Here is a 14,673-nt window from a genome sequence, read left to right as displayed (position 1 = left end):
TTTTTTGGTACTGGGGATTAAACCCAGGGCAACTTAACCCACTGAGCCACATCCCCAGTCCTTTTTTTTTTTTTTTTAAATTTTGAAGACAGGGTCTCTCTTAAGTTGCTGAGGCTGGCCTGGAAGTTGTGATCCTCCAGCCTCAGCCTCAGCCTCCAAGTTGCTGAAATTATAGGCATGTGCCACCACACTAGAAAATTGATATACTTTTGATTACAACTGTTTACACAAGTCTCTCCTGTAAGGTGGGCCCAAGGCTGATGAAGGTATTCGTCTTCACATCCTGTCTACATGAAATGCTCTGCAAATATTTCAGGTCTCTGCCACTTTCCCTCAAACAAAGGAATTTTAGGTATTTATGGGTATGTGGTAGAGGTATTGGTAGGACAGGTGTCTAGGAGCTGATGAAAACAGCATGGAGGAAACTGTCTTCTGTGTAAAGAGAGCATGAGGAGAAATGGGATGTTTACTTGGATTATAAATTCAAGTCTGCCTCAACATACTTATACTTTTCTCAGATCTCCTTGCTCTATAAAAACTTCATGAATTTAGACTCTCCCCCCAATGAGGAATTTCAAAAGCTTCAATTGATTTTAGTTATATTTCAGATATGGCTAAGCAAATTATATGAAAAGCAGACTTCTAGCTTAGTATTTATCCACATTAAGATGTTTCCAAATACATTTTTAAAAATCACCTTGGGCCAGGTGTGGCAACACAAACTTGTAATCCCAGGAATTTGGGACGCTGAAGCAGGAGGATCACATGTTCAAGCCAGCCTCACCAAATTAGGGAGACCCTATCTCAAAAAAAAAAAAAAAAAAAAAAAAGAGGCTGGGGATGTAACTCAATGGTAGAGTGCTTGCCTAGAATGGGAACTGAGTTCAAGCCCCAATACCACAAAAAAAATAGCATCTTAACCTAGTTTTCACTTCAATTCATAAAGTATATAAATCAGATAATAAGGAAAGAGTAAAGTCAGTCACTAATCTACATTACTATTTAAAATTAACAAGGCCCTCTTATTACACAAATTACTTTCTTTGAATACTCAGGTAAGGCCAGCATTCTCCTGAATACACTGATATTCCTGCAAACCACTAGTAGAGCACAAAACTCAGTATAATTTGTTTCTGTAGCCTCTTTCAAGGGGGCCTATTACTTCACCACCACCAGTTAATATTTTAACTACATGAATTAGAGGTATGAATCTGAAGAATAAGAATACATTCTACCTTCAACATATTACTGCTACATTATAAATTTATTGTAGGGAAAAATTTCTTTTCTATATAAAGTTTTATGTTTCAGCTTTCTAAAACCCTAACTTCAATACGTCAAAAATTATAAACAGTCCCTTCAGCAACCTCATCACTAAAATTCCCAAAGTTCAAAAAGTAGTAAAACATATGATGTGAGGAAGTGTAAAGGAAGCAGAAGCAGAGAAGCTTTTCAGGAAGGCTAAGTTCATCCTTTTTGCCATGCACACTTCTGCATTAAGATTCTATAGCAACAGTGGCTTATTTTTCTTAAAACTGTCTTCTACAGAAGTATAATACAGAAAAGCATACTTTAAGTATGGAATGAGTCATAAATCTACTTGATGAAAATCAGAATGCCTAGGAGAGATAACTACATCACATATTATCATGCACTAAAATTAATCTGACAAACTATGTACACCTCACTGCTGTTTTCCAAACTGAAGGGGAAAGATATGAAACTAATTGAGTAGGAACAGATCAATCTCATTTTGCCTGAACTCCAATCATTCTGAACAGCCTAGCTATTCCAATACATAAGAAACAGTGTATAGTCTTAAGACTGCAGATAAAAACACTGGCTTTCCTGCAATAAGTGGTTTTGATTTTAACTTACCATAAACAAACTTGCAATCAGGAAGCTAAAAACAACACTTTTTCCAACTCTATGTTCCAAATAAGGGTATAAGAAAGAATCAAGGTTTGTCAAAGAGAAATCTGCAGGAATTACAGTTCCCATGCTATAGAAGTCCTTTATACATATCCAATTTTTTTATTAGCAAGTTAACTTTGTTCCAATAAACCTATTCTATGGCCCAGAAATGTTAACTTTCAACAGGACTCATGATCTAACTCACTAGTTAACACTAGCTGCTTAGTCATCTGTTTGTGATCCAGGTTTTCATCTTGATTTCAATCAAGTCTTATTACTTTGCTGCTGTTTTTTTTGCAGCAGTGTTTACATGCTATGGGTACAGATGGTTAAGTCTTCAGTTCTATATGGAAGTCTGCATTAATGAGCAGCAAGGAACAAACTTATCAATGACTGCATTCCCCAGGCTTCTCTAGTAACATAAGACCTTAACCAAGAATGCCTTTTGATGACAATCTGGCTAGGGAGGTTGTCAGGGACCTGTTCCCTAGCTGCACCTCTGGCAATCCTGACTATCAAAGCAAGGCAGACCTGAGGGACAACAGGCAGAAGGAAAATCGATGACTCTTCATCTCTCTGTCCCCTCTCACTTGAGTCATCAACTCTCATCCTCTACAGCACACTAGATAATGAAGGGTGGGTGTCAAAGGCAGTTCGCAGTTCCCAGTTCCCATGAGAACTAACCCAACAACTACCTGCTTTACTTGTTATGGACTAGGCTCTCAAACAACTATAAACATTAACAGAATTCTTAAGACATAAGAACTTCCCCTGACTCAAAAAGTAAAGAATATGTACAACATATAAGCATAAAGCAACAAATTCTAATCAATGTTGAAAAAAAGATTGTTATTGTAACACCAGTAAGCTCAAACTAACTTTCTAAAAACATTTTTAGGACAGACTAGCTGACAGTCAAAAATTGCCTGTTAAGTTCTTAGCTTACATTCTCTTTCGACATTTCTAGAGCAAGTGTTTACTATAATAGACAAACAGACGATGGATCTGGACCTAAACCTAAACGTGAAAATGGGTCCACAGGCACACTCTTAACCATTTTTCCAAAGAAATATGTTTAAACGGCTTTACCATGCAGAGCTATGGCTTCCCGGAAGGGTTGCAAATCAGTCTCTACAGATGAGCTAGTTTCCGTTGAAGTAGCTCGGTTAGGGGACACTACAGTCAGTCTTGGGGGAGCTCTAGAGTTTCGTGGTGGAGGAACCTTTCCACACAGGAAGCTGATCAAATCTTCTCTACGAATAGTTCTTCTGCGTTTTTTAACCCAAGCCAGCACATCCTTATTGCGTCGCTGATAGCCAATCTGAATTCCAATATCAAAACTTCGCTGATGGGTATCCACACTTTCTATAAGAAAAGAAAAAAGATACGTGATGATCTTTAGAGTCATACTACATTCCATCTAAAGAAAACCTTTTATAAGTTAACCAAAATGAATTATGAACTATGAGGCCTCTTAACCCACAAGTAATCTGATAATCAAATGTCCGTCAGTCACACTGGAATGTTATACATGTTTTTCTCCCTTGGTGGCAGTGGAGAATTACATTCTCACACATTCTAGTCAAGTGTTCCACACTGAGGTACATCCCAGCTCTAGATGTAAATCTGTGTTCTAAATTCAGAATTCACACATCACATAATCATAAAATTGTTCTTAAAAAAAGAAATATTTAGTCAAACTTCCTACAATAACTTACTGAGCCTAATTTAGTTTAAGAGTACCAACAATAGCTAAATTATCAAATGTTTATTAGTACTTTACTTAGCTTCACATGAGAAAGTAGTAAGTCTTATTTTGAGACAGGTGCTACTGTCCCTAATCCAAGAGGAAACTGAGGTATTCAGGGTAACTCCTTCAAGGTCACAGCACACCAGAGAGCTGGAATTTTGCTCCACAGTCTGTGAGCCCATTAAGTTAGATTGCTCTCTTTCAGAAGAGCAAATTCTCAGCCAGGAGTTGTGACACACAACCCAGCAACTTGGGAGGTTGAGGCAGGATGATCGCAAGTTTGAGCCAGTCTCAACAACCTAGAAGCCCCTATCTAAAAATAAAAAGGATGAGGGGTGTACCTCCCTGGTAAAGCACCTCTGGGATCAACCCTCAGAACAAAAAGAAGTTCAGTGGATTCTCACGAAGTCTTAGTGGCATCACGTCATTTAACAGATGCAGTATCACAGGTAACAGGTTTAGCACCAAGAATTAACACAAGGCTGCAGTACACGTTTCAGAAAGAATAAGGGAAAATTTAATTCTGACCGATGACTCTACACAAAAACCAAACAGGAGGTTGGGAACAAAAAGCTTCATTCATTGTTGTGGGTGTATTTTCATTCTTCTTCCAATTCCCAGCATCTTTTTGTAATTCATAATCATTCCCTTGCTTTAAAATTCCTATTCTTAACTCCTCATATATACTGAACCTGAATCTAACAAAAAAAAATCCCTGCCCTTTAGAGGTTTTATCTAGTTGACAAAAAAATGTTTGAAAATCCAAGTCATTGCAATTTACTTTTATTAGGCTGCTGGGCTAGACTGCACGTCTTTAAATAACACTAAGCAAGACAAGACGGCTCTTTTTTTTTTTTTTTTTTTTTGGGGGGGGGGGGTGCTGGGGATCGAACCCAGGGCCTTGTGCATGCCTGGCAAGCACTCTACCAACTGAGCTATATCCCCAGTCCAAGACAGCTACTTTATCCCTGATCCTTCTATAAAAGCAACAAGAGGGGGCTGGGGAGATAGCTCAGTCGGTAGAGTGCTTGCCTTGTAAGGCCCTGGGTTCGATCCCCAGCACCTCCCCCCCCCCCCCAAAAAAGGCAACAAGATATATTCTCTACTACCGATCCTGGTTTTATTTTAATTCCATGTCTGCTACATCTGGAGTAGAGTCTGAAAGGAAAAGCAACACACAATGAAGAGCCATGTCCTAGAAAAACAGACAATAATCCAGATATCACAGAGGACCCCAATCTCAATGAATATGACTAGAAATGTAGCTCAGTGGCACAGTGTGCGCTTAGCGCATAGAAAGCCCTGGGTTCCATCCTCAGTACCACTGACCTCACAAAAAAAGGAAGATGACAAGGGTGCAGTAAAACAGGCAGAACTCTGAACAAGGCCTAGCCCTTAGCGGAGGACCAGCCTTAAATGCTAAAGATCAACAAGAAAATAATCAGTCCATGGAGAATTTTTCTCTTAATATTTAAAAAAAATAAAAAGGACCAGGACTAGAATTCAACGTGGTATACAAGACTGTTTTCACATCTTCTCACTTAACAATTACATCTCTGAGAAAAGAGACCAGCCTAATTCTACAGATATAAAAGCAGCCCTACAGTGAAGGCCTTTCTAGTGTCTCTACTAGAATAATGGCTTAAAGCACAATGAAGGAACTGCTCATTTCACCACTAACAAAGCAGGCGTGAACTCCACTTCAAAGGAGGTGGAGTTCTATGAGGGTATCTAGGAGGATAAGACAGCACCTTCCCATCTCTTGGAGAAAGAACTTACAGGAAAGTTAACCTTAAGAGGATGATGAACCCAACATGACCTTGGAAAGCTGTATCTAGTCCTTAAAAAATCCCGAAAGAGCTGGAGTCATTTAAAGGAAATCAAATCACTGAGCAAGCTAAGCCTATCCCAGGAACGGAGAGAAAGAGGATAGAAAATATGGGCAAACCTAGAAGCAATTAGGTTTTTACAAACCTGTCTACCCAGAAGAATCATTTTCAATCATGTTTTCATTTCTGCTTCCCAACAGTGAGAAAATTCTCTCTCTCAAGAACCAAATGAAGGGGCTGGGAATATAGCTCAGTTGGTAGAGTGCTTGCCTGGCATGCTCAAGGCCCTGGGTTCAATCCCCACCACCCCCCCCCCCCCAAAAAAAAAAAAAAAAAAAAAAGAACCAAATGAAAGTTAAGCTTGGTAGCACACACCAGCAATCCCCAATACTCAGAAGGCTAAAGCAGGAGAATCCAAAGTTCAAGGCCAGCCTGGCAATTTAGAGAAACCATCTCAAAATTATTAGAAGTAGACAGGCACCACCATGGTGCCACACACCTATAATCCAGCAACTGAGGAGGCAGAGGCAGAAAGATCACCAAGTACCAATACAGCCTCAGCAACTTTGGCAAGGCTCTAAGCAACTGAGTGAGACTCTGTCTCAAAATAAAAAGGTTGGAGATGTAGCTCAGTGTTTAAGTGTCCCTGGGTTAAATCCCTACTACAAAAAATAAATAAAGCTGAAGACACATAGCTCAGGAGAAGTTCAAACACCAATACCATTAAAAAAAAAAAAAAAAAAAAAAAAAAGGGGAGGGCAGGGCATGGGGGGAAATGGGACCAGAATTAGAAACATGAAAGAAGAGTTGGAAACATGGAAGGGAATAGAGGGAACAAGCCCAAAGCAGCCACGCACAGTGAGTGCAAAGGAAGATGAAGCAGGTACAGAAACATACACCTGACAAGCTAGACAGCAAAAAGAGTCTATGCTTGATACAAAACTTGAGCTAAAGGGAGGGGGGTCACATAAGATGTTTTTAAAAACCAGTACTAGGAACATATGAGCTTGGTCAAGTTTTTGACTATTCTGATTAAGAACATAAGTCCCAACAGAGTTAGGGATGCAGCTCAGTGGTAGAACTTTTGCCCAATTCTTAAAAGGGCCTGGGTTCACACCTCAGCATCAACACATAGACCATAGACACCAAATTAAAAGTCTCAACTTGTCAGATCTGCAAAGCTGATAATTTCATCATAGATTTTGAACAACACTGGAAAACAGTATCATTAGTAGTCTGGTTTAGAAATCAACAAGTTTTGAACTTCTTTAAGAAATTATGCAGCTGACTGGGTGCAATAGAGCACACCTGTAAGCCCAGGATTGAAAGTTCAAAGCCAGCCTCAGCAACTTAGCAAAGCCCTGTCTCAAAATGAAAAAAGGACTCGGGATGTGGTTCAGCGCTTTTGTGCCTCCTGGGTTCACTCCCTGGTACCAAAAATTTTAAAAATAATAAAATAGGGGCTGGGGATATAGCTCAGTTGGTAGAGGGCTTGCCTAGCATGCACAAGGCCCTGGGTCCAATTCCTAGCACCACCAAAGAAAATAAATAAATAAAATATAGTAAACTGCAGCTGATCAATCACTGCACCTCAAAATTTCTGACCAAGTCTCAACATCAGAATCAACCAAGAATTTGATAAAAATCGGTCATTTTTTAAAACACCAACTCATGTTCTAGAAGGAAGAAAAAAATCAGACCTTAAATCATATTTAAGGTCTCAGGTATATGCTTTCACACTACTTGGTGCTTAACTTAGTTTGGGAGCATTAACAGCATATTCTGAAAGCCAAGCCCAATCATTTTACCACCCAAATTAATCAAGCCTGATATTTCCCCTAAATAGGATGTCTCCTGTTGGTGCTAGAATATTTTAAATAGTTGTGTTCAGGACTTCCCCACGCACATGCATACACACAGCCAGCCTCCTGAAGACTGAGCCTAAATTTGGGCACTGGACACCCAAATTCTAAGTGAAGGGCTTCAGGACACTGGCCCAAAAATGCAAAGCATAGAAACTATGGCTCAGTCTTGTATCCAACACTATTTTACCAAATTCAAAGCCATTGTGGAAAAAAGCCATAAACTTGAACAATAGGTGAATATCCAAGGGTATCGAAATGTCAATTGAACCTTTAACACCACACTGATCCTTACTTTAAAAAAAAAAACTGATTTAAACACTTCTTACAGGATATGTCCAATTTTTTTTTTCATGTTTCTTAAGAACCTGAATATGAACAAGAGATCTGAGAACTCTTCCCACCACTACACAGGAGGATGAAGTAGGGGCATAGTGCACACAGTCCCGTTATTCTCAGGTGAATACCAAATGAAGCACTTTCTTACATGATCCATAGACAAACTCAGTTGGAATTAGAGATCAGACCCAGGACCTTGAGCATGCTAGGCATGCATTTTACCAAGCTTTACACCCCCAGCCATTTATTTATTTATTTGTTTACGTGGTGCTGGGGATTGAACCCAGGGCCTTGTGATGTGAAGCAAGCACAGTGCTGGGGACTGAACCCAGGGCCTTGTGCATGTGAGGCAAGTTCCAACAACTGAGCTATATCCTTTCTGATACACAACTTTATGTGAGTCAGCTCACGTAGGTATCCCAATTTCATAAACAAGGAACAAGGCTCAAAGGGCCTTGTCCAAAGTTGGGCAAGTGGCAGAGTTCCTTCTACAACCTGTTTCCTCCCCAACAAAAGAAAAAGCTACCTCTCATTCTCCTTAGAGAATCTATGAATAACAGTATACTGCTAGGTACACTTCTAAGGAACACTGACTACAAAATATTTGCCTTTAATTAAACTTACACTAACCATCCAGTCCGACTGAGGAAGAAAAAAAGTAATGCTTCATTAGGAACCTGAAGATCTGAGTCAAAGTCAAAATAAAACTTTTTCCAATTGTATATAAAATCACGCACTACTTCTTCCTTCTTAATCTTCACCTAGCACAGAGAACAAAGGACAGGAACTGGGAGCAGCCATCATTTGTTGCCTGCAGCCTGGCTTCCAATCCCTTTTCTTCCCTGGATCCAGCCGGGATCACAGCCACGCATGCACCGCCCACCTGGCAGGGATTAGGGTTTCTGACCATAATCCACCCTAAGGTATTATGAACGGTCTCAAAGCTCAGTAATAATTTTTTGCCCCAACAAGAGTCACAAAACCAAGGTCATCTATCTCCCTAACCGTTTGTTTAGTCACCCACCAACTGGCCCACAAATTTTCATTAGGTTCTGTTCACCATTAACCTACACAGAAGTCCAAAATGGCCACATCTGATGTAGAACATCATATTAGAAGACTTGACATCACACCGTTTCTCACGTGCAAGTTCTATTACATGTGCCCCTCTTAGGAAAAGATGATGGTAAAAGAGGAACAAATATACCAAACCTTATTTCAACACAAGAAAAAAATCTAAAGACAAAAAATAAACTAGAATTACCTCCCTTTGTATAAATCACTACTCAAAGTGAGAAACCTCTGAGAAGTAGTTAAAACTTACCTACCTATGCAATCAACACTTGCGCACTCACCATATACCAAGTACAAAACTAAGAGCTATAATTTATGGATACTTAGTCCCACTTACATTAAGATCAATGGACCCAATGGTGAAATACCTGGCTCCAGTATCTGTCTCCAGCACTACACAGCTAAGCACAGGGCCAACACATGAACTCAGACAATCCGGCAGTAGACTCCAAGACTTTAACCATAACAAAGCTAAACCTCATTGCTAGAGCACAAGACACCTGAGGCAAATGACATTCAAGGAGAAACCCAGAAACCTTTTTTTTCCCCCTTCCCCAGAAACATCTTTTAATAAGTACAGGATCAAGAGAAAGCTCTCAGTGGATTTCACAGGGCTCTAGTCAACCAATGCTTCAAACACTTTCAAAATGTAAAGACCAAGAAAACAATAATCAAGGAAAAAACATTAAAAAGTTGAGAAAGAACAACCAGAGAAGTGACTCTATGGGGTGTGATCAAGCACTGGCTCCCAAAAGGCTGCTAAAGAGCTAGGGCCCAGGCTCCCAGGTCAGCCCTGGGAGGCTACCTAGCAAGGTCTTGCCCTGGAAGACAACCATCAGTCCAGACCTAGGAAACTAGCAGCCCCAAACAGAAGAATTCACAACTAGATAAAGAGAACACTTTCCTAACAAGGAGTCAGAGACAGCAACTGAAACCAGTCACCCAAGAAATAAGAGGTAGAGTTAAGCAGCAAACATGGGCTGGGGTGTAGATCAGGGCTAGAGCATTTGGCTATCAGGCACAAAGGCCCTGGGTTCCATCCTCAGCACAGGGGCAAAAGAAGAAAAAGCAAACAGGCTTGGCCAAGGTAAGCATCAACCCTGGCTGGATTAAAACCACCTCAGTAACTTCTCACTTCCCTCTTTAGTTGCAGATATTAAAAAACACACTAAGCCAGAGACCCAATGATACTGAAGAACCAACCATCCTCTGTATTTTTAAAGTTAAGAATAGGGATTTTCCTGCCCTTCTCCCAAAAAATGAAACCAAAGTTTGCCCCTACCATCTGGAGAAGGACAATGCACTCATTTTATTGAATTCTGTCCTCCATGAGGGGACACCACCAACTTTGTTTTCCAAATCCTTGCAGCCACATTCCAATCAAATCAAGCAACAAAAGTTTAACTTTTCAAAAGCCCATTTGCAACTAAGAGGCCCTCTCCTAGGTTTTTAACCTCAATTCTGAGGTTCCCCTGTGCTCATTTTAGGAGTTATCAAGAAACTGGAAGAAGCTGATCCAAGTGTCAAACTCCTCATGCTGCAAAAGCAGCCAGTTCTGATTTGCCAGGTAAGTACTTAATTATACAAAATATGGGAGTACTGCCTACTTAAGGATTTCCTAAAATCTTCCCCCCAGTATGCTAAGTATTTTACCTAAATTTACCACTATTTAATGCTGCACACACTTGTAACACTACCCTACTAATTTTATTGGTTCTATTTAAGGTACCTAATTATTCCCAAAGCTGTATGCCTGTTCTCTAAAGACCACACCCTGTAGAAGAGGAAAGGTGTAAGCATCTGCAGAGTCTCATCCACTCTTCTGGCAACAAATAGGAAAAAAGATGCTGCTACACTTCCAAATTCCACTAAACACAGTACATCTGTTCTATTAGGTAAAAAGGGACATTTTCATTTTACAGAACATGATACAAAATAAAACAGTTCCAATTGAACAATTCAGGAACCACATGGGATATTTAAAATAAAATTAATGTTCCTTAAGCTTTCTGAACAAAGATAACTAGTAAATTAAAATAAACCTTTCAAATGAAGTAATCAAATTGAGAATTTCAGAGTTCAACTTCTGAGACCATCTTCTTTTGCAGAGTTAGCACTAGCAGGGCACAGTGGCACATGCCTATAATTCCAGCATCTCCAGAATCTGAGGTAGGAGGACCCCAAATTCAAGATCAGTCTGGGCAATGTAGTGAAATCCTGTCTCAGAATAAACCAAAATAAATACCAACAAATGGAAAAAAAGTAAAACAAATAAGCTATAATGAAAACTGCTAGCTATAGTCCTAGAGATATACATTCTATCAGTGCACAACACCACCAAAACCAGAAAACATTCAAGAGCCTTGCCTTCCCTTTCAAGCAGAAAGTTAACAGAAACAAAAAGCTAGACCATGGAAGGTACCCCATACAACACTTCCAACAAGTTCCAAGTACTACTCAGTCATTAAAAAGCTTACTGAACTGCTAGTACTTGCAATGTGCAATTGATACAGCTCAAAAAGGTTATACCAAGTGGAAGAAGCCAGACACAAAATATTACAGAGGGTATGGTTAAAGGGTAACTACGTAACAGTACACAGCAATCACATCAGTGGGTGCCTGGGTCTGGAGCAGGGGAAACAGAAAACTCTATTTGTTAATAATACATTTCTGCCCAACTGAAAAAACATCTTAAACCAGTGATTTTACTTTATGTAAACTGTACTGCAAGAAATTTTTTAAAATTGAGTTTTAGTTTTTGTTTTTTTTTCCCAAAATTCCTTTTCCAAATGAAACCAAGGGCCATTCCAAAAAGAATGCCCAAGACCCTGGAGCACTGATGGATGTTAAAAAGCAAATTTATTCAGTAATCAAAACTGATGAAACTCAGCTACATATAACTAAAGTTGAGCACCAAAGCACCATTTAAACTGTTTCCTTTTTCTTTATAAGACTATACTATTAGTTCCTCATTCCCTAAAATTAACATTCTTATTCACCAGTTTCAGTTAACAGCTCTCAAAATTACTGTCCCCCAAAACTGCAAAGTCCACTGAAAAAAAATTTCACAATAAGGAATGTTCATCCTAAAAAATGTTGCCACTTGATCATTCTAAAGAAAAGAACCTGAGAATCAAGAGATAGTTCAGATTGTTTCAACCTATTATATATTTAAATGCACTAGATTCCATTACTGTTTGAAAGCATGTAATTTCATTGCATTTTCATTAAAGTGTCAAAGCTAAATCCTTTTTCCACAGAAAACTTGCCAAAGATGGAACTCCGATTTCAAAATCTTCCATATCTGTAAGGCACAACATCTAAAGCCATTGTTATCAAGAGAGTATAATGGGCAGGACGTTTACTTACATACCTTCATTTCATCAGAGGGAGAAAATGTACTTCAGAAAAGCACCAACATAAAACACAAAGCTATCAATTCAAAACTGATCACAGATTTCCTGCCAACAAGTCACAGACATAAGGTAGTTTCGAAGGAAAATGCCTGATAAATTGCTGGATAAGAGTAGCAGATACATAAGCACAGACGGATTCCAATTAACACGTTTTCAAAGCACTTAAAAGCCAATCTACCTTGCTCTAAATTGCTTGACTCAAGAATCCTCCCTGAGGTTGTCCCACTTGTTTACCATTAAAAAAATGAAAATAAAAAAATAAGAACTCTTTTCTTCCCCCGTTGCCTTTTCAATGAGAAGGGCGGTCTTACCTAGGCACTAGTGACTTTGGGGGCTGAAAAAGTCTTGGCTGCAAGGCGAGGGGCTGTCTTGGGCACTGCGGGGACACCCACAGTAGCACCTCCTCACAATCAAAAAACGTCCCCAGGTGTTGCCCTATGTCCCCGGGGGAGGGGGAAGGCGTCAGGGGGTGTCAAAACCGCCGCCCTCGCTCTAGGGCACCACCGAGACGCTCAAGTTGCAAGGTATTCGGGGCTGCGGGGAACACACTGGGAACGCAGGCCGGAACCCGACGCGGGCCGCCCTTCCCCTTAACCGGCAATGCAGCAAGGTTATCTTTACCTTTGTAGAGGTTGGTGACCGCGGTGGCTGCGTTTTGGAAGGGGACCCAGAGAGAAAGTCCTGGCTGCTGACACACTCGGTCTGAAAACGATAAACCAAAACAAAAAAACAAAACAAAAAAAAAGGACGAAAGAAAACGAAAAGAAACGCACGCACAAGGACACAGACAGAGACAGGGGAGAGAATGTTATTTGGGCGTCAATCACTCCGAACGGCCATATTAGGCTTCGCCATTTTGTCCGGGGTTTCGGGATCCCGGGCGGCGCGGGGGGCCCGGACCCGGGGTCGCGGCGGGCGGGGACGCGGTGCGGCCCCGGCGTCAGCGCAGGGAGGCGGCCCGCAGCCCGGGGCGCGGGCACAATGGCCCCGCCGCCGCCTTCGCCATCTTGCGGCGGGGGCTCCTCCCTGCCCGCCGGGCCGGGCCGGGCCGGGCCGGGCCAGGTCGGGTCGGGTCGGGTCCGGCCGAGCCGGGGCTCCGGGCCGCCGAGGGCCCAGGGCGGGTGGGCGGGGAGGCCCGGGCGTCGGCCGCACCCCGCGGCGCCGTCTCGGGGAGGGAGGGCCGCGGCGCGACCCCGGCCCGCGGCCGCCCCGCCCGGCCCCGCCGCCTCGCAGGGCGCGGGAGGTGCGGGCCGGGCGGGACCCGGCCGGGCGGCGGGCGGGCGGCGCCAAGATGGCGGCGCGGCCTCACCTTTGTAGAGCTGGGCCACGGCGGTGGCCGAGTTCTGGAAGAGGTGCCACAGCTTCTGCTGCTTGTGCTCGGGCTGCGCGGCGGCCGCCGCCTCCTCCTGCAGCTCAGGGGACAGCTGCTCGTCCTGCTCGGCCTCGGCCAGGCACTGCCGCTCCCACTTGGAGAACCAGTGCTCGGGCCCGTGCTCCTGGATCTCCGCCTCGCCCTCCTCCTTCCGCTCCTCCATCCTCCGCGGCCTCCCGCGGCCTCGTCGCCGCCGCCGCGTCCTCCTCAGGCGGGGCCCCCGCGGGAGCGTCGTCGTCGAGCGGCCCGGCGGCGGGGCCCGGCGGCCGGCGGCGGCTCCTCGCGGCGGCCCAGGCCTCCTGCACCCCGACGGCCGGCGACCCCGCCCCGCGGCCCCGCGCAGCCCGGACGACCCCCGCCCCGGGCCTCCCCGCCGCCGGGCCCGCTGACGGCCCTCGCCTCGCCCGCCGCGCCCGCCTACCGCCCCCCCATGGCGCCGCGGCCTCCCTAAGGCCGCCGCTGCTGCCCGCCGAGCCCTCCGCGTAACCCGGCCTGCGCCGCCGAGCCCACCCAGAAGACTGAGCAACGTCGCCGCCGCCGCCGCCGTCGACGCCTCTGCGGCTGCTGGTCCCCGCCCTCCCCCGCCCACATGCTGACTGGGAAGCACCGCCCCCTCGGCGCGGCTCCCCCGAGCGGTTGGGGCGCGCCCGCTGCGAGGGCCCCTATTGGTCCGAGCCGACCGGTTCCGCGTGCCGGCCCCTGAACACAGCGTCGGGATTGGCTCATCGGCCTGTCTGCCTGACGTCATCAATGGGCGGGGGAAAGGAGGAAATGTCAGGAAGGATGAAGACGGAAAGAGGGGGAGGAGTTGTCAGTGGTTGCGCCCGAGTCTGCCAAGTCGTGGGGGGGGGGAGACTAGTAGAAGCGCATGCGCAAGGCTTGATACCCCGGAGCCGTGGGGCGCCGGGCGAGAGCCACGTGACCCCGCCCAGCGACCGCACCCGGCGGGGGCTTTTCCGGCGCTGCCAGGCCGCTGGGGACGCGAAGTCCAGTGTGGCAGGGCACCGCTGGCACGGAGGGGCGTGGCGGGTGGCAGAGTGCCTAGTCCAGCCCTCGGGCTCCGGGGGGAGGAGGGAAATGGGGAAAGGAAATAAAACGCGCAATTCGTGTCCAAGTT

The 14,673-nt window shown here is 44.2% G+C and overlaps 1 protein-coding gene across 1 annotated transcript in view; it reads right to left on the bottom strand.

Moving 5' to 3' along the window:
• HAPSTR1 (HUWE1 associated protein modifying stress responses) overlaps window positions 1-14,076 on the bottom strand; it is a 34,177-nt gene extending 20,101 nt beyond the window's left edge. The window contains exons 1-3 of the mRNA XM_079120473.1: window positions 13,494-14,076; window positions 12,806-12,886; window positions 3,004-3,279 (exon numbers count right to left, since the gene is read on the bottom strand). Coding sequence (XP_078976599.1) covers window positions 3,004-3,279; window positions 12,806-12,886; window positions 13,494-13,719 — 583 coding nt within the window. The 5' untranslated portion in view covers window positions 13,720-14,076. The remainder of the gene's footprint in view (window positions 1-3,003; window positions 3,280-12,805; window positions 12,887-13,493) is intronic.
• Window positions 14,077-14,673: the final 597 nt, after the last annotated feature.

Source organism: Sciurus vulgaris (genome assembly GCF_902686455.1).
Source record: "Sciurus vulgaris genome assembly, chromosome: 18".
NCBI lineage: Eukaryota > Metazoa > Chordata > Mammalia > Rodentia > Sciuridae > Sciurus > Sciurus vulgaris.
The sequence above is the reverse complement of the archived record's forward strand: the minus strand, read 5'-3'. Positions and strand labels throughout refer to the sequence as shown.